The sequence below is a fragment of the Poecile atricapillus genome, chromosome 3 (genome assembly GCF_030490865.1).
Source record: "Poecile atricapillus isolate bPoeAtr1 chromosome 3, bPoeAtr1.hap1, whole genome shotgun sequence".
In the NCBI taxonomy this organism is placed as follows: domain Eukaryota; kingdom Metazoa; phylum Chordata; class Aves; order Passeriformes; family Paridae; genus Poecile; species Poecile atricapillus.
The window spans coordinates 60,057,738-60,080,936 of record NC_081251.1 but is presented as its reverse complement, the minus strand read 5'-3'; the positions used below and the strand labels follow the sequence as shown (position 1 = coordinate 60,080,936).

Below are 23,199 nucleotides of genomic sequence, written 5' to 3'. Positions count from 1 at the left end.
AAAAAGTTATTATTTTAAGTTATTAATAAGTTGCACGTGTCACGTCACTAAGTTGTTCATGAAATAATTAAAAACCCCTCAGCAAGACCACCAAAGGGAATCATCTAATCCAGGGTGATCATTAACAAGGTTATAAATAAGAACATACATCTGCCTTCTCTAATCAGCAATGAACAGTGCAGAACTTCCTCATCAAGTAGTACTGGACACTGAAGGAAAATGTGTAAAGATAACTCAAAGTAGCTTATGGAAGAGTCATAACAACCAGTCTCATTCCTGACAAATTGCCATTCATTCATGCAGAGGATGAAACTTCTCTTGTGCCTATGAACTGAACTGCCAATCACATCCACTGCAAATAAAAAGCAGTGTTTAGAACTCAGACAATTTTGAGTTACTTTCAGGACATGAAACTGCAAAATGCTACTGGTCAGAGATGGGTAAGATGTACAACTGCTCTCCAACTCCTGTGTTCACCTGCAGCATTGAACAGGGATCAGAGGATAGTGATCCCTTTCTCAGAAGAAGTCAGAGTCAATGACCCAAAAGACAACTACTTGACAAAAAACTAGCGGTATTGTGTTAAAGTTTACTACTAGTCTTTACTACTGCTTTGAAACACATACATGACACTTTTTTCACATAGGACTGATGTACTAGTACCTAAATATTTCATTCATAAATAGTTCTGAGACAGATGAAAACACCAGGCTGAAGGTGAAACCTGTTTACATTGTCCAGCCACTGGCAAAAGGCACTGCAGACTACACTGGGCAACAAGGAATAAAAGTTAATGTGCTAAACAGGTTACTAATACAGAGCAATCCAGACTGATTTGTACAAAAGTAACAGAAGGAAAATTGCACGCAACATTGCAACATTAACAGCCTAAGTTCTTTAGCTTGTTTGTCAAATCTAAATTGCAATTAGGTCATAATTTTTTGCTATTTATAAAGAGAGAAGAAATTCAGTACCAAATGACCAACTGAACAATCAGCTACAATATGGATAAGCAGGGAAGACTCACAAAATTGAATCCATGCATTTCCAACTGGAAGCAAAATGCAGTTTTACCCAAGAATAATTAACTGTTGCAAGAAAAGAAAGTGCTATCAATTTTTTGCTAGAAAGAATCTTTAAATTAATACTACCGTCTTCCCAAAAAGTAATTCTAGTCTAGCCATATAAATATCTTGTTTCAATTTACTTGCAAGAATCAGCAACAGAAATGCTACATCTCCTGATACAAAAAAGATGAGGCTGAATCTTCCCTGCAGCTTTAAAATCAATGGGAAAACCTGGCAGAAAAACAAAAGCAACTGTCACTACCCAAACAACTGTCAACTGTTTTGCTGTTAGCTGTTCACCGACAGTCTCTTTTAACATTAAATAAATACACGCAGAAGTAGTCTTAAAACAGTATCCACAGTGATTCATATCAAAGAACAAAATGAACGAAGTATTTGTCGTTCTGCATCATGGGTTATGATCTGCTGCCGATTATTAGCAGAAACTGAATGTGACTAAAAATGGAAATAAAGTAACATGCGCTAAAAATATTAATCCATATGTGTACCTAAACCCCCACATGACTGACTTACCTTTTGAATGAATTTCTCAACACTCTGAACAACATGCTTGTAGAACTGAAAAATAAAATAGTATTTCAATAGAGAAATCTTAAGATGCATATACTTGCAAAAGTAAGTTGATATATTGATAGCAAAACCAGAAGAAGAAACTTTGGATTATTAAACAGGAATCCAATACCTACAGCTGAACATGCAATCTTCCTTAAAACACTTAATAGCATATAAAAAAGCTAATATCAGTGTTTCTTCTTTTTCTTGAAGGTTTTTTACACTGAATTATTGAATAACATGCTTGTTAATTGAGAACTAGGAGAATAATAGAATTGTTCCACCAAAACACATGATTATTTCACTGTACACAACTGAAGATGTTCACCTAATGTTACTAAACATGCAACTTCTCTGCATTCCATTAATTAATAGCATCTACTGCATACCTCTTCTTTAAAGTCGTCCTGTCTTTTGTGGAGTTGTTTTTTTAAATCTCACATATAATCGCAATGGCTCTAAATCATGTCAATAATTGAGATAACCACTTTACACAATTAAATGTTGTCATTGAAATGATAAGAGTGGAAGTAGGATTTCCAAGTTGAGCACATGATAAAACATTTTGTTAAAATTTAATCACTAAATTAATAGAATCATCTATTATGATTTATGACTTAAGTTCAATACAAGTTTTCACCATTTCCATTATACTGCAACACGCAGGCTTTAACTTACAGAGACATACTTAAGAAAGCCACTGAATTTCACTCTTCAGTCATTAAATTAGCCTTTCCCAATTACACAAAACACCAATAAGCATTTTATTATCTGAAAATACATCAGCACTGTTAACAAAGGATTGTAGATAGGAAGAGTGTTAAGTCTGGTCTGTCATCTTTTCTATCTCTCCAGCTTTCACTGAGTTTCCATTTGTTTTAATGCCTAACACTTAGTGGCATACTTCTTTCCTTCACCATTTTTCAGTGAGTTTTCTGCTGTCAAAGAAAACTTTGTGGCAGGAATAATCTTTAATGAGTGCACTAAGACTAGAACTTAAAAACAATTTGTATCCAAGCAGCAAGAAAACTGAAATCTATAAACAATACCTAGGAATTCAGAAAAATGAACAGCTGTATTGATCCAAAGGCATGCATACATTTTGGGGAGGGAGGAAGGGAGAAAGGGGAGAAGGAAGTGTGGATTTTAGTTTTCTATTTATTCATCTGTTAACAGGCAAGTCAGTGTTTCCTTTTTAAACTGAGGAAAAAACCCTGTCTTTCAGATCTGATAGAATTCAGAGAGAGTGAAACTGGTATAATTCTTTCTCATATATGACAACCAGCAAATGAAACTCACACAACACTTTTAGCGTTCTGCTGCATTCCCAGGTATTACATATGATTATAACTTTGAAACTGTATGCACAAGGAAGGTGGAAAGTTCTGAAGCAAATTCTTTAGACTTTTTCACAAAATTATTTTGACATATATGAGAAATGTAAAAGAGGTCAAAAGAAGTTAACTTATTTCATACCTTTATAGCCTTGATTGCTGCCTTGGTGATCTGTGTCATTTTAGCTTTAGAAATGGGTGGCTTATAATCATTTAGCGAGTACAACTGAAAAAAAAAAATCAGAAATATAATCTGCAGTTATAAGCAGAATACATTATTTTTCCACAAGAAAACACTATTTTTAATTTTCAGTGGATTTTATGTATTAATCAAGAAAACACATTCCCATTTAAGAAAAAAATTAAAAAAGCTCAATAACATATAATGTAAGACTCAAAATGCTTAAAGGAGAGGAGGTTTTTCTTTGCAATGGTCCCTATATATACACCTAGCTTTACCAGCACTAAATACTGGAGGCCTTTCAGATGAAGTTACAAAATAAATACCTGCAACATGCAAATGCAGTAGCTCTTATTAAGTTTTCCAGGGCAAAGCCATTGATATACTTGAATGCCTTTATGGAAGTGTAACACCTTAACTTAGTATATTCATCATCATATGCCTGCTGAATAAGGTTCTTTCATTTTCCATTTAACAAGCAAACAACAAGAAAATCAAGCCCACTGAGCATGAGCATGTAGCAATTTTGACACTTAAAAAAGACTATAAAAGTATAGACTTCATTCATTTACTGCATTAACTTGGGAAAGTAATATATCGGAAGTATTACAAATGCTTAAGCAAAAATCCAGCTGTGTTCTCAATTTCAAGCAGAGCATCTTAACTTCACTAATAGCTAACCAGCAAAACAACCACAGCTCACAGGTAGTGTGATTTTGCAACTATGTTCTTCTCCCTAGATGCAATATTAACTCTGTTCATTTGCCTGGTACATACATCTCCCAGCCGAAACAATCCAGCATGACAGGTATTCATCAGAAATTTGCTGCACAGTGAAACTTTACACTAAGTAAATTCACAGCTCTGACTGATGGGTTGTAATTAGAAGCAACTCCTCCCAAGGCTATTTACTTGCTGTGAAAATCTTCGATTACCCACAATATATGATTTTGAACAAAATGCCGTTCTTTTCTCCTTCAGTGCTGAGAGTTATGAGAAGGGACTGGCTGATACTTACTACTTGCAGACATAAAAAGACCAGACACAAAATGCCAAACCAGATTTAAGGACATTCTTGACTTACATTTTATTTTCATTTACAACACATGTTTAGAAGCATGTTAGTTCAAAAATTGAGTTCTGATAATAGGAATGATCATCCATAACCAAATTTTTATTTCCTTCCTAGAGACAGGAAGAATTGGAGTTCTATCATAAAACAGTAATTGAAACAGAAAAAAAGCCAAAACCCCCCTCCTCTCTTATACAGCCTGAGATATGCAATATAATGAACCCATACAGATATTTAGAATATTTTTAACTTCCTAATATTTGCTCAATTTGTGGCAAACTGCTAGCTCCGAAAACATAGTTCGGAATTGTTTATATTTCATAAAGCAAACTGTAAGAGTGAACAGGATCACACAGTGGAAAGGATTAGACAACCTTAAATATAGGTCATGTTCCCCAAATTGCTTATAATAATTTATCACTGAAGGTAACAAGTAGATATTCTTTCATCATACTTGAATTTCCAAGAGACAAGGATTTGTTCTCCTTGCAAACATGAGATGCTTTTTTTCTATCCTTTCCTGTCAAAATCAGTTTTAACCAAAACCTCCTATAGCTGTCAAAACACAAAGTGAAAAAAAATTGGTTTGTCCAAGCATAAGTATCTGTCTTCTCAGCTTGAAAGGATTTCCATTCTAACTGTGAAATTATAACCAGTTCACAGCTAGACATCCACTTTTAAAACAACTGTTACTACTTCTCACTAATGCTAATTGCTGTTGCAAAATATTCTGAATTATTTACACGCTGCTCACACAACAAAAAACAATAAATTTCTAAAATGTAGGTGTATTAATGTTCTTCACCAATGTTCTTAACCACCATGGGGTTAAAGGGAGAAAAGAGACAAAACCCCAACAGTCTACAATCAGTTTCTTCTCTGTTTTCACAGAACCACTAAGTTGGAAGAGACCTTCAAGATCAAGTCCAACCCATGCCCTAAACACCTCAACTAAACCATGGCACCAGATGCCACACACAGTCTTTTTTTAAATACATCCAGAGATGGTGACTCCACCACCTCCCAGTACTTTATCACTCTTTCCATAAAAAACCTTTTCCTAATATCCAACCTGTATTTCCCTTGGTGCAGCTTGAGGTTGTGTCCTCTTGTTCTGTCAGTTCCTGCCTGGAGAAAGAGACCAACCCCACCTGCCTACAGCCACCTTTCAGGGAGTTGTAGAGAGTGATGAGGTCACTCTGAGTCTCCTTTTCTCCAGGCTAAACAACCCCAGCTCCCTCAGCCGTTCCTCACAGGGTTTGTGTTCCAGGCCCCTCACCAGCCTCGTTGCCTCCTCTGGACGTGCTCAAGGGTCTCAACGTCCTTCCCAAACTGAGGGCCCAGAACTGGACACAGCACTCCAGGTGTGGCCTCACCAGTGCCCAGTGCAGGGGGAGAAATGACCTCCCTGCTCCTGCTGGCCACACCATTCCTAACACAGGCCAGGGGCCATTGGCCTTCTTGGCCACCAGGGCACACTGCTGGCTCATGTTCAGCTGCTGTCACCAGCACCCCCAGGTCCCTTTCTGCCTGGGCTCTGTCCAGCCACACCATCCCCAGACTGTAACATTGCAGGGGGTTATTGTGACCAAAATGCAGGAATTGGCACTTGGACCTATTAAACTTCATCCTATCAGATTTTGTCCATCCATCCAACCATTCTGAGTCTCTCTGCAGAGCCCTCCCACGTCCCAACAGATCAACACACACTCCCAGCTTAGTGTCATCTGCAAATTTACTAATGAAAGACTCAATACCCTCATCCATATCATCAATAAAAATACTGAACAGAATATATTTGTCCCCCAGCACAGATTGCTGAGGGACACCACTGGTGACTGGCTGCCAGCTGGATGCAGCTCCACTCACCACCACTCTCTGGGCCAGGCCATCCAGCCAGTTCCTAACCCAGCAAAGACTGCTCCTGTCCAAGCTGTGGGCTGACAGCTTTTCCAGAAGCGTTCTGTGGGAGACAGTGAGTTTTACAGCTCACTGTTCAGCTTCTAGTTACTCAGAGGTAATTAACAAAATGTAATCACTCATCCTGGCTACTGGCTGGATGTTGTACAATAACAGCTAAACTATAGCTAAACTTATTTCTGTGAACACTACAGCACCAGAAACTTTTTGTTTATATTCTGTTTCTTAGAAGAGTCATTTTGGGTATTCCTGGTCAGCATTCTCAAGCCTGAAACACTAATTAGTAAAAGCAATTTACAGGTACATAAGCAAATGTGAAATCAGCCTAGATTCAAGAAGCCAATCTTGCCAATCAAAAAAAAGTCCCAGATGAGACTGGCACAGGAGCTCCTCCACCTACAACACACACAGCTCTAAGGAGGGAGAACCACTGACTCACACAGACTCACAGGGACCACAACTGACCAGGCTATCAGATTTGAAATAATCTGGGTCCTAATGGGGCAGTTCAAATTATCAAGGAAGCCACTATGCAGTTCTGGGAAACAAGCAAGAGTTGCACCCAACTGACTCTGAGACATTGGCTGTGCAGAGTCAGGTATCATCTTACCACCACTTATTAGGAATATGTCAAAAGCCAACAGGATAACATGGGCTGTTGCCAACATCCCAATACTTTATTCCAGGTAGAAAAGAGGAAAATTGAGCATTAAGGATTGATAATTCAAGGGGGAAAGGTGGTGATGGAAGGGAAGCAATAAAAAAAGTAAAACAGTACTTCTGTAGAGAGAGGCTTTTTGGACAATGAATACATCTGTTACAGATTTTAACAGCCATTTAAAAAACAAACAGATCCCAAATTTAATACCCAGAAGAAGCCAAGAAAATAAATAACTCTTCAAAAATTATTTTACCTTGTCTTCAAGAAAGCTTTTATTTTACTACAATACATTTCATTCTGAAAAGTTTATTCACTTGGAAAGACTGGTGATTGTCCTGGATATCATCCTGCAAGTGTATTAATTGCACCTCAATGCTGAGGCTGCATTTGATCCCACTGTCCATGTCATCAAAAAAAAAAAAAAAAAATTAAATAGTATCAATCCCAGTGTGGACATCTGCTGGACACCACTTCATACTGGTCTCCATTTGAACACTGTAGTCATTAACTACAACTCTTTGGGTACTGACATCCAGCCAGCTCCTTATCCATTAATCAATCCATCAAGCCCATTTTCTCGTACTGCTAGGCTGACTAGAGAAACAAGACTTGATTGCCTCTCTAGTAATGAAAACTTCTGTTTTTCATCCAGAATAGATGATTCTTTTAAGACATTTGGAATTTGAAGAATAAGGAGTTAAAGACACATGTATTATTTTAAAAATCTGTGTTTATATCCTAGCTTAATTTTTCTTGTATGTCCTTTCCTAAAGATGTTTAACTAAACCAGTTTGCTCTCTAAGACCACTGTCTTAGTTTTGTAAGACACTCATGCTCATTTACAGAAGATAACTGCTTATCCTTACATAAAAGAAGTCTTTAAATAAAACAGAAAAAAAAACTCAAAAACCAACATGGGTAAACAGCAAAGTCAAGGAAACTCTCTGAAATAAAATGATACACTTTAAAAAATCAGTTGTAATATTCAAAGGGATGGGGAGGAGTGGGAGTGACCATAAACTCTGGTTGGTAATGTACACGCAAAAGATAGTGCAATCAAGTTTGAGAAACAAACAGGAGAAAGCATGAAAATGAAACACTGTAATCTTCAAGTGCCAGATAAAACCAGAAGTTTCAGAGGTTTTGAAACAGGCTAGTTCATGTTTACAAGCTGGAACAAAGAAAGGGAGTAGACCATATGTAAACTTCAATAAACCATGCTTTTAGAGCTGAGCTACCGTATGATTCTGTGAATTATGGAAAAAATCTATTTACTAGCCACTTACTGCTTTTCTGGATATACATAAACGCATATGAAACATTTGCTCAAAGGCAAAAACTGATCAGTATCTTTAAATGTCTGACTACTACTCAAAGGTATTTGATCACCGACTAAAGCTGTTTTTTCTAGTTATCCCTGTTGTAATGATTTGCGAAGTGAAAGTATTTGCACCATTTCTTCTACGAAAACCCAGTAAGTACAGACATTTGCTGTTGAAATTTGAGGCATTGCTGTGGAAAGCAACAGTGTGTGGAGTCTCTTTTAAAAATGTACGTTATGAATTTCTCTCCGAACACTGCACATCTATCACCTGCTGATGATGTACATACATAATAAAACCTAATTTAAAAAAACCTTATAAGTTGATGGATCAGTTTATTTTTCCTATTCATTTAGTAACTGATTTTGCAGCAGAAAAAAAAAAAATGCTGATCTCAATCAATCCAAAATTTATCTCCCATCTATCCTACCATCTAGAGAGAAGAAGCAGTCCCCTGGTATTTGCCCAGAAAAGAGCACTTCTTCAGTGATCTATGTATTCACTCGAGTCACTGACACAAAGACTCTCCTAAGCAGTCACCACAACACAAACACAAAATCTGAGAGAATTCTGCTTTAGTTAATATGGAGTGATTTTAAATAAACTAAAGGGTTAAACCCTGATTAAGAAGAACAACACAACTGCAAATATACATTAAACAAATTTACACAAAGCTTTGTTTTGTACTGTTCATTCTTGAACTATGGCACATTACTCAGAAAATTAAAGATGAAACATTTCCCCTCTAAATGTAGATGGTATTATCACACAAGGACAAGGAAGGAACAAAGACTAAAATTCTACAGAACGGGGACAGGGAGAGCAAGAGGGGATGAGGCAAGAGTTACACAATCAATAATAAGTCACAAGGAGTCTGACTGTACTGGTAAGGTAAACCATTTTCAAACTGTTACCTCAGGTTTTGAAAAAACAAGTGTTAAATAATTAAGTTACAAAGAGCATTAATGAATGATTCTTGTATGGTCTTTTGGGAATAATCTTATTTTCCTCTGACAAAAAATACATAGTCAAAGTAACGAGAACACTTCCAAGTTACTGTAAAAAATGCCAGTGCTTTTTTCAAGACAGCACACTTAACAGTAGCATACATTTGATTTGATTTTGATGTCAATGAACATCTAAGGATCTTAGTTTATTCTAGAAAGCTGTGGACAAGACTATACTGCCTGCCTCAAGCATTCTAGATGACTGAACATGGTCAGCTCCAAACACATTGCCAACAATACAGGAAACTACAGAATACAAATGAACATTAACCTTCTTAACCCATTTAAGCTAAACACCAGATAAAATTTACAATGAATTTGCGTGGGGGGAAGTTGTTTCACTGGTTTCCTGTATGGCAATTCTATCCAACCATGTCCTACACGCATTGGCACTTTGATAATTAGGTGGGGGACAATCAATAAACCTTTGATAGAAATATGCATGTTTAATTAAATGCTGAATATAAATCACAGGAAAACTTTACAGGGAAGACCTGAATCTGAATGGCACTTCAGGGACAAAATGAGTCCACAAAGATATACTTGCTACAAATCCTAATCTGTCTCAATGAAAGCAATTCCCAGGGTCATGTTCTTGCAAAGTAAGAATCAGATGGCAGCCAAATGTCCATGTAAAGCACGTAACAGCTTATTACACAGATAGCATTAGAAGTCTTAAAGATGATCAAAGTTATAGTGCTAAAAGTGGTTTCTGAGACTCTCTTTCTTACAGAAATGTACATCTGTGTATGAGGACCAGGCCAGCAATTAAAGCCAATTAATTATATTCACAATTCTGCATTTTCCTCTATCTGATAAAACAGTTTAATGATTTGTACAGCAAAAAGTAATGACAGGAAGAGCTAAGACACTACATACAAGGCAATATTCCAGTGTACATAAGGGGTAACACCAGTGTTAATACTCCTTTTCCCCAATATAGTTTTAAATAAACCAAGTCCTCTTTCCAAACTTTGGAGAAAAAAATACAGGTTTGCTCGAAGATCTAATGAGCTGTACGAATTATATGTTGGGATTGGGGGAAATGCAAAAGATCAGGTTGATACCATATATAAAGCAGTGAATTTCTGCTCTGTATTTTTTTCTTTAATTATGTTAAGAAAAGTGATCTTCAAGAGAAGGCCTACTGAAAGTCAGGAAATTTATCAGCTTATTTCAAATTTTCATCATTCATTATTGCAAATAGTTTTATCATTACAATCATAATTTAATTAGTACTTAAAATGAAATCTACTGTAAATACCTGTAAAAAGCAAACTCTACTGCCCACAGCTGTAGTTTACAAGGCAGTGCTACATGCTGCTAAGCTACAGCCTAAAGCATCTCAAGTGAAGACCAGACATCACGCACATGAACTTACATCCCCCAAGGACGGGCAGTCGTTTACAGAACAAGTTACTACACACATCCAAGGAAGCCAATGGCACACTGCACTTCTAGAAAGACTAGCACTGAATTCCAACATCTTTCAGTGCTCTTATTCAATAGGCAAATGAGCCAGCCAGCTGTTCTTGTACCAAAATTTTGAATAAAAAATAGAAAGAAATACTAACTTCATAAAAATTTTAAAAGCTTCATAAATAATATATCCCTTTTTTTATACCTCTGTCACATCCTATAAAGACAAGAAAAGCAGTCAGGAAATAAGTTTTCATATAATTTTGCCATAATTTTAGAAGGTTTGAATGCTGCGAACAACTCTAGTCTCATGAGATACAAAGGAACAGATATTCACAAAGCCAAATCTCCGTAACACTGATACAGCAGCTAAGGGAATAAACATTTTGATGCTGATACATCCATCTGTTAAGTATGAGATTATGACCAGTGTGAGGGATATCAGTTACAAATCTCTCTACAGAAATATTTTTAGAATTTTCTCTGGCTGCTACCAGGGCATGACATTAAAAGGGAATCAAATAATGACATGACCTTAACCAGATATCATATATACAAACAAGTATTTGCATTTCAATGCAAAAAAAAACCCAAAATAAATACTTAGAAGTCATGCCAAATACATAGTATCTTAATAAATTAGGTTAATTTATTTCATATTTCAATAGCATTAAAATAAATCAAATCCAATTGGAAATACAGAAATAGTCACTGAATCGTTACTAAATGTTAATATCACCACACTGTGAAGAACAAGAAAGACTATTGTCATTTATTGCTTTAGAAAAAAGGACGCTTATCAACAAATTTCTAGGTTCCACTTTCCAGACTTTCCTGAAATTTAATTTCTTGGAAAAGTTACTCAAATTGCATGCCCTCATCTCTCAGTGAGTAGGATTTTAACTTGATGCCATGTAGGAACTATCTATGAGAACTGATATTTAAAGCCTGACAGCACTTCGTTACCCTCAGTGCTGCATAAAAATGTTAAAATCTATACCATAGATGTGCATGCAGGATGACCAGAATGGCAGATTCTCCTTTCAGCATAAGGTTTTTCAGTTTGGAGGGAAAAAAAAATAAAAATCTGGTTTTTCAGTTATCAACCAAGTCGAGTCGCCAAAATTCAACATTAAAAAAGTACAGGATGAGCAGGTTGCAACACAACAGGAACTACCTTAATACAACTGTTTTCAAAAACAAAGTGCATGACACACAGTTTCAATTAACAAATATAAAATAATAGTCAATTTTCTTGATATCTAAGTGTATGTTCCTTAAAAAAAAAATCTGAAAGCAACCAATGACACTCACACAAAAAACTTAGCCCCTCCCAAAATATCAGTTGCATTATACACCACTGTTTGTGTTTAAAGAGGACATTTAAATATTCATGCCAACTACTGTACAAGCAACTAGGTGAAGTAAGATGCGAAGGTAATACTGCAGTCCCTCCAGCTCATCAGATACCAGCACAAGAAGTCAGGTGTTACCTCCACTGCATTTGTGTAGTGCTTCTCCTACTTCTTGTAAGGAAACACAATTATGACTTTCAAGTTTACTTGAAACAAACAATTTGAGATGGAATGACAAAATTCCATTTTACTTTTTACATACTTGAGCCACCAGCCCATTTACAATTACATTTCTTTAAACCCTCACCATTACTCCTTTCAAAAAAAGTTTCTAAGCTCTCTTGATACAGTCTGCTTTGTACAAATTTGAACATAAAACTGGAATTTAAAGAAACCACCTGTATTCGGCTCCACTTTCCTGAACTCCACACAACTGCAAAACAGATGCTTACGTCAGATAGTCTCTAGAACATACTCCATTTGCTCTTAGCCATTTATAGGAAATAAAACACAATTCCCCTTTTTCTCTTCATAGTAACTTGGGGTGTATGCTGCATGAGAACAAAAAGCCTAGAAAGACCTAAATGGACCAAAATAAATAGGTAGGTAAGAGTGAGCACTTCAGCAACGCCTGAACTAACAATGACTGAAAGGAAAAATTGATTAAAAGATCCAGACAAAAGTATCACACAAGAAAACAAAAAAATAATGGAAGCATTTCACTTCATGCAATTTCTCATCTTTCCTGCCATATGGCTAATTTCTATCATTAACACCTTATCATTATTATATGTATCTAATTCTAGACCAAGAGGAAAACAGATCACCTTCTGTCACCCTAATGCCAGTCTTAACAGATTTCCAGATGTGAGCCTGGGGGCTGCCCATACTGGAGAAGTACCCTCTGTCCCTGTTCCAAGGCACTAGTTTGGTAAAGTGTGGCATAACACAGAGTTAAAAGAGAAGCCTAACTACAATCACACCTCACAATTCTGAGATATGAAATACAGGAACAGATCTTAAACATTTTGAAAATCAGACTCACACATTTTCTCTGCCAACTGTTTTTAGAGCCCATGACAAAAACTGTCTTCTTGTGTTGATTTCAAAAAATCTCCTTGGATATAGTTTAAAACCCCTGCATTCACAATGAAACGTAATGATTCAAAATGAAAAAAATAATCACAGTTTGTACTGGATTGGATTTCTCCAACCAATATATTTATCATATAAATAGTCTTCATTTACTGTTAAGTGCTTAAATGCTCCACTTCACTCTTGTGAAAATTAAGAAGCAAGTGGTTACTACTGCGTATGTGGCAACCAAGTTATGAAGATCAACATGTTATCTGAAGCTATTCCTTTTCATGTGAACCGGCTTTGTTTTGTTAATATCTACAGGAGATTCGGTATTCTGAAAGACTTTGACTCGATTTAATCAGGTCTTTTCACTGGGTTCCAACAATCTGGTTAATATATTCTAAGCTCTTTGGACTTACCCTCTGAAAAAGCCAAAAACATTTATAAGTATGATTATCTCTCTTTTTAAAACTGCAATCACATCACTAGCAAAATATTAGAATTGTATTTTTATCTATTGTACTAATTTCAAAATTATGCACTGAGAGCTCCATAAAGTCCTGCCAAAAGGCCAGTATTTTTAAACTAAGAGTTTTATAGTGAGGGCAATTTACAGTATCTTGCACTTTAGAGAAAAAACAAACTACAGAATAACAAGGGTGGAAAACAAAGAATGCACATAATTAATTCTACTTAAGTTTTTGAAAGTAACTAATAAATACTGAAGACAGAGAACAAAATAAAAAGCAGGGAAACCTTTACCACTCGACTCTAAACTAATTATTTGGAAACACTAGACTGAACCATGCAGGATGATGTATCTTCTAAATTACCTTTCCCAAAAATGTGTGCTATTTCAATAATACATTCCAATTCAAATATGTAAGACAGCTATTCACTTCCTTGCATAAAGGCAGTGCACCTTGGTCAGTTGTTATAATTTTTTATGAAGCACTATTTACTACAATATTTCAAAACAAATGTTATAAACAGTATCTTATAATAAACAAGCTCAAGGCTACAAAAAGAGGTGGCTTCAACCTTTCAGGTGTTGTGACCCTCCACTGTTTTACTGCTCAGCCACCAACCATCCAAACCACCATTCCTTGCTACTACCTCCTCCTGGATCACAGCTCTGCCACTGCTCTTTGGGGCACATTTTCTTTTCTGCCTTCATTTTAAATGGGAACCAGAACACTCTTTGCCACCCCTCAAAACCATCAACAAAACACATTAACAAAAGTGGCAAGCCTCAACTTCCACACATGTAGTTTAGTAAATTAAACGTGCATTATATTTCTGACTGGCAAAGCATCAGCCCCCCACTCATATAGCCAAGGACAGAAGAAAAGAACAACCTTGTGCAATCAAAAACTCTACCCAGTAAAACCAGCTAAATTATTTAGGCAAACTCTCGCAAAAAGAAATGGAAACAAAATGATAAGTTGTTGTATATGCATAGTAGTCACTTTTGTACAAATGCCATCTCACTTCCCAAAAGCCTAACAGCAATAACAGCAGATTATTACAAGAAATATACATTTCTGGTAGGGATCAATCTGATAGAGAGAGTTAAGGTGACAATGCACTTATTTCTTCTTACTTCCTCCAAATGTTAAGAATTAATTTTAAATTCTGTTTATAAAAATGTCTTATTTTGCTCAGTACAGATGGCAAGAATAGGTAAAATGTGTACTAGTACAGCAGTAACTGGACACCATGTTTTTGCCTTAAAGAACACATACCCTGAAGTGTAGAAGCAGCTCCTGAGCAAGGTTAACAAAATTACCTACCCAACTACTGCTGTTGTCAGTGCTCCCCAAGAAATACTGCAGAAAAGTAGCTCCAAAGAAATGAAGAAATTGAAGAATAGAAATACACATGCAACTTACAAGCAGTTCTGAACAGGAACAAGGACTAATATTGTTTTGAACACTTTTCAGAAGGTGTTTTTATTTTTGAACTTTCAAAGCCAAGCTCACTGAACTCTGAATGCACATATGAACAGCCAATAATACACCACTGTCCCAGGTCTCACAATGGAGTTACACCAGTAGCTGTTGTGGCCACAGATGTGAGCAATAACCAAGGCTGAAGGAGCCACTCAGGATAATTTCTTGGTGGCTGTCCAAAAGTAAACTGATGAACCAATTTTACAGACCAGAAAATAGAAGACCTCTTCCTAAGTGAAAAACCATTTTTATGGGAGTAATTTAAGTACCTTGAAGTATTTCTAAACCTGCCTTATCAAGAACTTTTATTCTGAATGGCTTTTTTCCCATAAGAAAACCATCTGGATTACCGGACTCCGTTTCTACAACTGCCATAGGAAAACAGACTATTGATTATAGAATGGTTTTGGTTGAAAGAGAATTTAAAGGTCATCTAGCTCCAATCTCCCTGTTATGGGCAGGAACAATTTCCACTAGACCAGGTTGCTCTAAGTCAGTTGTACCTAACTTGGCCTGGAACACTTCCAAGGATGGGGCATGACTCAAATAGTGGCAAATTCAAACAAGACTTGTTAAGATAATTTCAAGTACTCTGTCAAAGACTGTAGCCCCAGGTATAATCTTGGTAAGCAGGTGACAATCAAAGGATCTGAAGTTATAAGAGTTCAGAAGGGCATTTGTTTAAAGCTGCAAAATTGCTCACTGCTCTCTAAAGGAGCAGCAAGTGGGTTCACTAGTAACTATCCAGAGAGAGTTTGCAGAATCTGGAGAACTACACAACTGCTCCAGGCTCACAAGGATCTGATCTAGATCACAGTTTAAGAACAAATTTAAAGTCTATGTATCTAAGACTGAAAACCTATCAATGTCTGTCCTATACTATTTCATTAAAGAAATTAGATCCTTGAGCAAGACATGCACCAAAATAAAAGCAAACCCTAACATTCTGAGCTTTTAATACACACTTGTATGAGCATGTCTTTACAAGGCCAGAAGTCAAGGTTCTGTGGCAAATGAAAATCAAAGGTCAGATCAGTCTTTGAAAGTGTGATATTAAAACTGCAAATATTTATTCAGCACACATGGAGACATTTAACCAGGTGAACATCAATTTAATATTTACTGTATCTTGAAGAGAAAAGGACTTTCCTTCCCTACATTCTTTAAAAAAAATCATTGAGAGTCAGGAAAGTTCAACTCTTTCTGGGAAACAACAGAGTAAAATACTTACTTTTACTCATTAGGAGCAATGATACTGCTCCTAATGTTCCTGACAGTAAACAGGAAACTAACAAATTCTTGCATATTTTGTTGCATCTTAAGGGAATTCATATAAATATTGACACTTTTATTTGAGAAATACTATGGGATTATACAGCAAAATAAAATGGAAGACATTTTTAACATCCACCCCAGTGGTTAAGAATGAAAAACAGAAACAACTTTTCAAATGTATGAAGGCCTGCATACAGATACACGTATCATTTTTTCTTCTGACAAAAGACAAAAGTAAACCAGAAGCTTACACTCCAATTTGCTACAATAAAATTTACAAGTATCAGACCATAAAAGGTCTATCAGATGAACAAAAAAGAAGAAAGCTTTAAACTTATCACAGCTGCAGAGTCCTTCTAACAGCAGTGGATACGAAAGAAAGTCAAACTTTTTTTATGGCAAGTAAAACAGTGACAGAGAAAACAGATACAGATTTTGTCACTGTCACAGCAGCTAGGAAAAAAATCCTGCAGACGTTTCAGGTGCTTTGACCAACACGAAACATGCAGAGAATTCAAGAAAAATATCTTGACAGGGAGTAGCTTTTGAGTCTTTTCACAGTTCTTTAACATAACCGCTAGTATCTACTTGCACTAATCAAAGCCTTGGCTGCTCATTTTATAAAGGATCCCTTTTCTCCCCACTTTGCCCAGCTATTCAGCATCAATCTTTACTTAGCATCTTCATGAGGCATACCATTTAGCTTTTTTTAGCGTCAACTGGCATTCTTTCATGAAAAACCCGCCTCGTTGACTTAGAATATGCCATTTAAATAAAGCAGTCTGAAATAGAATATTTAGTTTAGCCTTCTGTACGTTTATGCACCCATACTCCAATGCTCGGTATTTAAAATGTGGGTCATTTCCAAGGGTCACAATTGGTCTGAAATTGTAGACCACTGAACTGTTCCTCAATGACCCTTAAAATACACCTTCCAAAGAATTGTCATGATAAAGGTGGCCAACATAAAATGAAGTGCAAATGAAGTACAGAGACAACAGCATTATCAGAAAACGATCAGCATCTGCTATGTCCCTACCATTGATCAAATTCAGAATGACAAGTGACCCCAAAAGCAGCAACAGCTACTTTATGTATCATCTTACTTGACTCCCAAAAGCATTATGCACACCAAAAGCTCAGTGTACTTTATGATGAACTATGCAAAGACAATAATTTCCATTGTCAGTAACAGCTGAACACCAACCTAGCAATGCTGCAGAAGTTTTAGTTATGACTCTCACACCCTAGAAAAGGCACAGGAACCCACATCACTCTTTAAACAGACAGTAATCACTACTTTAACCTCACAGCACTTTATGTACATCCCACTTTAAGATGGCCGATATTCCAAGTCTCCAGCATAACACTTAGTTTTCTATGCAATTCCCTTGTACTTGAAAGTATCAGCACCCAACTGCACTGACAAGAGATACTGAGCTTCTCATACAAGACATGCTCAAATGAACAAGGCATTTCTGAAAGGAATCAGAAGACACATGACTTTCTTGTTCCTGAGTTTCAAGGGATCAGCTTTACCTTATTCTATTTTATCTTTTTTAAAATATACTATTGTCCTTTTCTCAACTGCCTTTCCAATGTCCAATCCAATGTCACGCATTGTCTGACAAATACAAATACAGCTGAAATTTGTGGCACTGGATGATAACAACTATTGTGCATTGGATTCAACAATGTAAATTCCAAATCTAGATAGACTATCTAACTCTCCTGAGTAGATTTTACCATTACTAAACCTTCTAAATGGCTGTAAATCAAAGATGCAAGTACCAGTCTCAGCAATTCAAAATGAAAACAATATTCAGTGATTTGACCAAAGCATACATAGCTTATGCAGGAGATATTTTTGCTTTGTTTTTAAAGAGAATGCAAAACCAAAAATATCAGTAAACATCATGAACAGCAAGACTTGATGAAGCTCATACATGAAGAGATGTGTGCCTGTGAGTAAAGATATTGATAAACTTTAAATTATTAGAAATGCTATGTTTAATTGAACCAGATCAGTGAATTACTACTGCACTTTTTAAAGAAATAAATATGTAAGTTGAATTTGCTCTCTCTTTTCAAGATTCCTATTATTTCATTCTTACAGATACAGTTAATATGCCTAAACAAAGCATAACTTCAAATATTCAGTCTGTGTTGTACTTAAAAATGAATTTGTGATCTCTGTTTCGCCTAAAATAAATTACAATCCTGTGGCTATTTATGTGACTGTAAGACTATTTACATTTATTCTACATGTTAACATAGAAATAAATTTTAAAATAATTAAATGTGTTTTAGAATTAAAACATCCATTGATCTTCTTTTTCCACACAGCCTTCACATTATAAAGTGAAAAATAATTTGGCTTGCCACTGCAAAAACGACAAGCATTGCAAGAAAACTCTGTGGAGTATAGCACTCAAAACCAACTTCAAGTACAGTACCTGAAAGCAATGTGACAGCTAGAGTTGATTATGACAGGACTTTAACACTGAGCTGACTATACAACAAATACTGAATTATAATTATATATATCTGCAATAAAATCATTGTCATCTGAGCACTGGAACTGCGAGGATACACATGTGTGCCTCTAGTCCATTTCAATTCTTCTTTAACTAATACATTTTAGACAGCATATACAGAATTTGAAACACTTCAGTCATTTTCTGCTGTCAAGACCTGTTCTTGCATCTGACTTTGTGCTTTTCTGAAAAATTCAGGGCCTGAACTGAGGCCTGGAGGAAAATGGCTCTGCAGTGGTAAGCCTTCATGGTGCCAACTGTAACAAATTATAAACTCTGTGGTACAAAACACTGCTGATTACCTCAACACTATACTAAGTCAGTTGTATATTAGTGAAATTTTCAGTTGCCAAGCAGTTTTAACCAAATAGGAAAATGTCAACCATTACATGAAAACAATACTGAGCATGTTTTATTTAGGAGCTTGATTATTTCTCAGCTTTAAATTTACCTTTCCCAAGACCTGAAATGTTAGGGCTAATTTTATATATACAACTAGGTACAGGACAGACAGTGCTACATATCATCATTAGACATTGAACAGCTTTCTGCAATAGCTGTCATTACTTCCAGTACCTACTGTTCAAATAAACCTGAAATTCTTCTTTCTAATCAAACTAATGACAACCCTGTTCTAAGTACTTCAATCCTGAATGCCATATAGGATAGCTGCAATACAAAATATTGCTCAACTCACACACAATTCTGGAGTTACCAGATGATGGAACCAGTTAGATGGATAGCTGCCTTTATTTTAGCTTCACTGCAGAACCCAAACACAACCCCTTCCTTTAAAAAACCAAACAAAAAAAAATCAACCCCAGAAGTACCCAACCTGCAGACTGAGTGTTTAAATGTATTGGAATGCTCCTTCTAAAGCATCATCTGTTTTTTTACCAACATAAAATGTTGCAAAATTATTAACTGAATGCAAACTGTACAAGAGTATGGTAAAAGGTTTTATACAATTTATTCTGTCTTATCTGCTGCTAAATTTAATTTACATCTATTTTAAGCCAAAAAACTCTAAAATAGGACTCAGACATCAGTTCTGGAGTTTAACGTGACCTTAAAACAAAATATAAACAAAGAACAGGATTTTACAAGCGAAGAACCAGTATTTTGTAAATGAATCAAAACCATTTAAGAAAAGCAATATATAGACTCATACACTTTAGCTAAGTCAAATATTTAGTGCTCATTTCACAACTATAAATTGCAAAGTGTGTATAGGTAAACTCAACCACAGAAAATGACAGAAAGTTAAATTAAAGTTCAGTTCTGCACTGGGTACAGAGGTATTAAGAGTGGCTAGCAATGACACTTGGGATTCTTTAACTGTGGCAAGTCTGGTACCATTTACTTCCAGGAACAGGGTTTGTTTAGTCATGGCATCTTTAATGACACTGTCAGATCTTCTGCATTTTCTTTTCCAATAACCTACTGTCTACCATTTTTTAAGCATTTAGAAAATTTAAGGCATAATCTAAAGCTCTCCTCTCTTCAACACAGTTGCCACCTTAAGTCTCAGACTTATTTTTACAGTACTTATACCCAAGTGCTCAGCAAGTCAGTCAGAAGCTGTTTTTCAACGTGAAGAGGAAGACTTCTGCTCCTACTGATATATAGAAGGAAAATATTCTGAACAACTTATGTTCTTCTGTTCTTGTGACCAGATTCTTCCTTTTCCCTACATAACAATATAGTACATATACCAATCAAATAATAAAATAGGAGTAAAAGTTTATAGTGCTTATTTTTCTTCTAGTGGCCACAATGTGCTTTTTCCTATTTAAGCACTGAAATTGCGTAAAGTGCAACACCTAGAATTGCACATTGGTTAGAGCTGCATAACTGTTCCTGAGTTACTGGAGAGTACCTGCTCATTTTAAATCTATCTTACTGTGCTTGTAGAAACAACAACATGGTCGCCACACTGTTCCACCACAGGTCAAATTAAACCGCATTACTTAAAACCATTAAAACCGTACTACATCCCTGCTGGGGCTAGCCGAGAGGGCAACTGGGAGCTTCAGTATGTGAGCAGTCTGTAGAAGTATACATTGTAACGAGAGCTGATACTTTCTACAGTCAATATAAGTTAAAAACTACTTTGTAAAATGTAGGACTTCCTAAGAAAAATATGTATTTGTTTTTCTTGATCGTACATTAACTACAAGATACAAATGATACTCTCACAATGAGAGCAACAAAGCAGAGTTGCCACAAGAACCATCTTGCGATAAAATAAACATTAGCTCTCAGCACAAAAGAGAAGCCAGGTGCAGTATGAACACCTCAGCCTATATATGTATGTGTTCTTGGGTGCCGTAGCCCACTATCTGCACAGTCCTCCAGTGCAGGATCTGAGCTCTGTGTAGCATGTAGGGAATGTCTGCTTTCATCCTGACCACTTGGAATATACTACTCTTTAACACGGAGACGAACCTCCAATGCCTTTGTATTCCTTTCCCCAGATTTAAAGCTTAGCTGCACGAGGTGCTAAAAGTGAGCGCTGGCGGGGTTCGCATACACATGTAATTAGCGAAGAGGAAGAGGGTGGCAGGAAAGACGAGGGAAGACGTGGAAGGGCACAGACCCCGTGCCCAGCGAGCCTGGACTCCCCCCGCCGCCCGGCGCAGCCTCCTCGGCCGCTGAGCGAAGTTGGCCGGGCATCACCCGCTCCACTGCAGGCCAGGCGCAGGGAAGAGACCTCTTTCTCCTCCTCCTCTTCCTCCAGCCCGCCGCCAGATCTATTCTTCCCCTTCAGCCGCCCCCAGCCTCACGGCGGAAGAAGCTGGGGGGGAGGGGGACGTCTCCATTACCCTCTCCACCCTCCCGCTTCCCAGGGACGGCGACAACGGCCCTTTCCCGCCCGACGCGGAGAGAAGCCCTGGACCGGCCTGCGGAAGCGCTCCCGCACCCCTGGGCCCCCCCGGGGCTCTCCCAGTTCCCGCAGCCTCCCCGCTGCGAGGAGGGGGCAGGGAAGGCGCCGGGCCCTGGGGCCCCGCCCGCTCCCCGGCCCTGAGGAGGGGAGGCCGCCGGCAGGGGGTTACACACCTCGCTGTTAAAGGCTTTCACAGCCTCCATGTCGCGGCGGAGGCGGGAGCCGGGCGGCTTCTCTCCGCTGATGGCGGCCGGGCCGGGCCGGGCCGGGCGGGGGCAAGTCTCGGTCCGTGCGTGCGTGCGCTCCTCGCTCAGGGGCCGCCTGGCCTTCTCTCCATGGCGGGTGGCGCAGGGGGCGGGCGCGGGGGGACGCGGGCCCCGCTCGTTTCCGTCTCCTCCTCGCCCCGCTTCCCGCCCGGCGGCACCGGCGCTCCCTTCCCTCCCTCCCGCGCTGGGCTCCGGGCGGCCGCGCCGGCAGGAGATGGAGGAACAACGCGCGGCGGCTGCGGCGCGGGCGCCAATATGGCGGACGCGCGGGGGCTCCTCGCAGCGCAGCGCCGGAGCGGCGCAGGCGGCTACAGCGCCCCCTGCCGGGCAGCGCCCGCACAGCCGCCCGCGCGCTGCCGGGAAGGCGCCGGGTCCGCCCCGCCCGCTCTCCTCCCTCTCCAGGAGCGGGCGGGAAGGAAAGGGTTACGGGAGCGAGGTGTTCGACGCCGCCGAGTTTCGTCACCGGGGGGCAAAGCCAGGAGTTCTTGGGACACCGTTTGCGCCGTTTCCGGATCCCACAGCCGTTGCCTCCTGGCGCCCGGCCCGCTGAGTCTCCCTCTCCACGCTGCAAGGCCCGCCGGCGAAACCGGGAACGGCATGCAGGCTTGAAAAAAAGGCAACGGGAAAAAGAATCAGCGAGGCGTAGGAGGGCTAAAAAATTCATAACTCGATAAGCCCACAAGCAGTCATTACTATTTATCAAGAGGAGAGGAGAAAACCCAGACAATCGTAATGCAAATCAGTCACAAACCCCGGTGCACTTACGGCATGAATATTATAACTCAACAATTCCACACCAGAAAGTCTCCAAACCCATCACCAGGCATTAAGGCGTTTCTGTTTGACTATCCAGGGCGTATTGCCAGGTTAAGTTTTGGATAGGGTTCACTTCCCCATGCCCCGCCACCATGTCAGACCGGCAGAGCACTTGCCTCTCCCTGAAGCACAAACACCTCGCTTAGCTGAGAAATCCCAGCAGGAGCAGCCCTGTCAAACAGGAGGACTTACTTCCAGGGCATAGATTTTTGCTCCCTCAAACACAAAACCACCACATGACTCACCTTTGCCAGGAAGGATATCAGGAGCACTGTACATGAAAACATAGGTTTGTCCTGCTGTTTTTCCCTGCTTGGTTATGTCCTTTCAACTCTACTGACACAGTAGAGAAAGGACAGCTCTCATCTGAATTACATTTCGTTGTTTTCCAGTCACAGCTCTAGGTCAGGCTCTGGATAGACTGCCTCGATGGTCTCACAAGTGCTCCTCAGACCAAAACCACAAAGGCTCTTCA

At 38.5% G+C, this 23,199-nt stretch overlaps 1 protein-coding gene across 2 annotated transcripts in view; it reads right to left on the bottom strand.

Moving 5' to 3' along the window:
- The window catches only part of SCAF8 (SR-related CTD associated factor 8), a 95,618-nt gene extending 73,343 nt beyond the window's left edge, over window positions 1–22,275 (bottom strand). For both annotated transcript variants that reach the window (XM_058834648.1, XM_058834647.1), the window contains exons 1-3: window positions 21,816–22,275; window positions 3,117–3,200; window positions 1,602–1,646 (exon numbers count right to left, since the gene is read on the bottom strand). In XM_058834648.1, the coding sequence (XP_058690631.1) occupies window positions 1,602–1,646; window positions 3,117–3,200; window positions 21,816–21,845 (159 nt within the window). In that variant the 5' untranslated portion in view covers window positions 21,846–22,275. The remainder of the gene's footprint in view (window positions 1–1,601; window positions 1,647–3,116; window positions 3,201–21,815) is intronic.
- Between the last annotated feature and the right edge of the window lie 924 nt (window positions 22,276–23,199).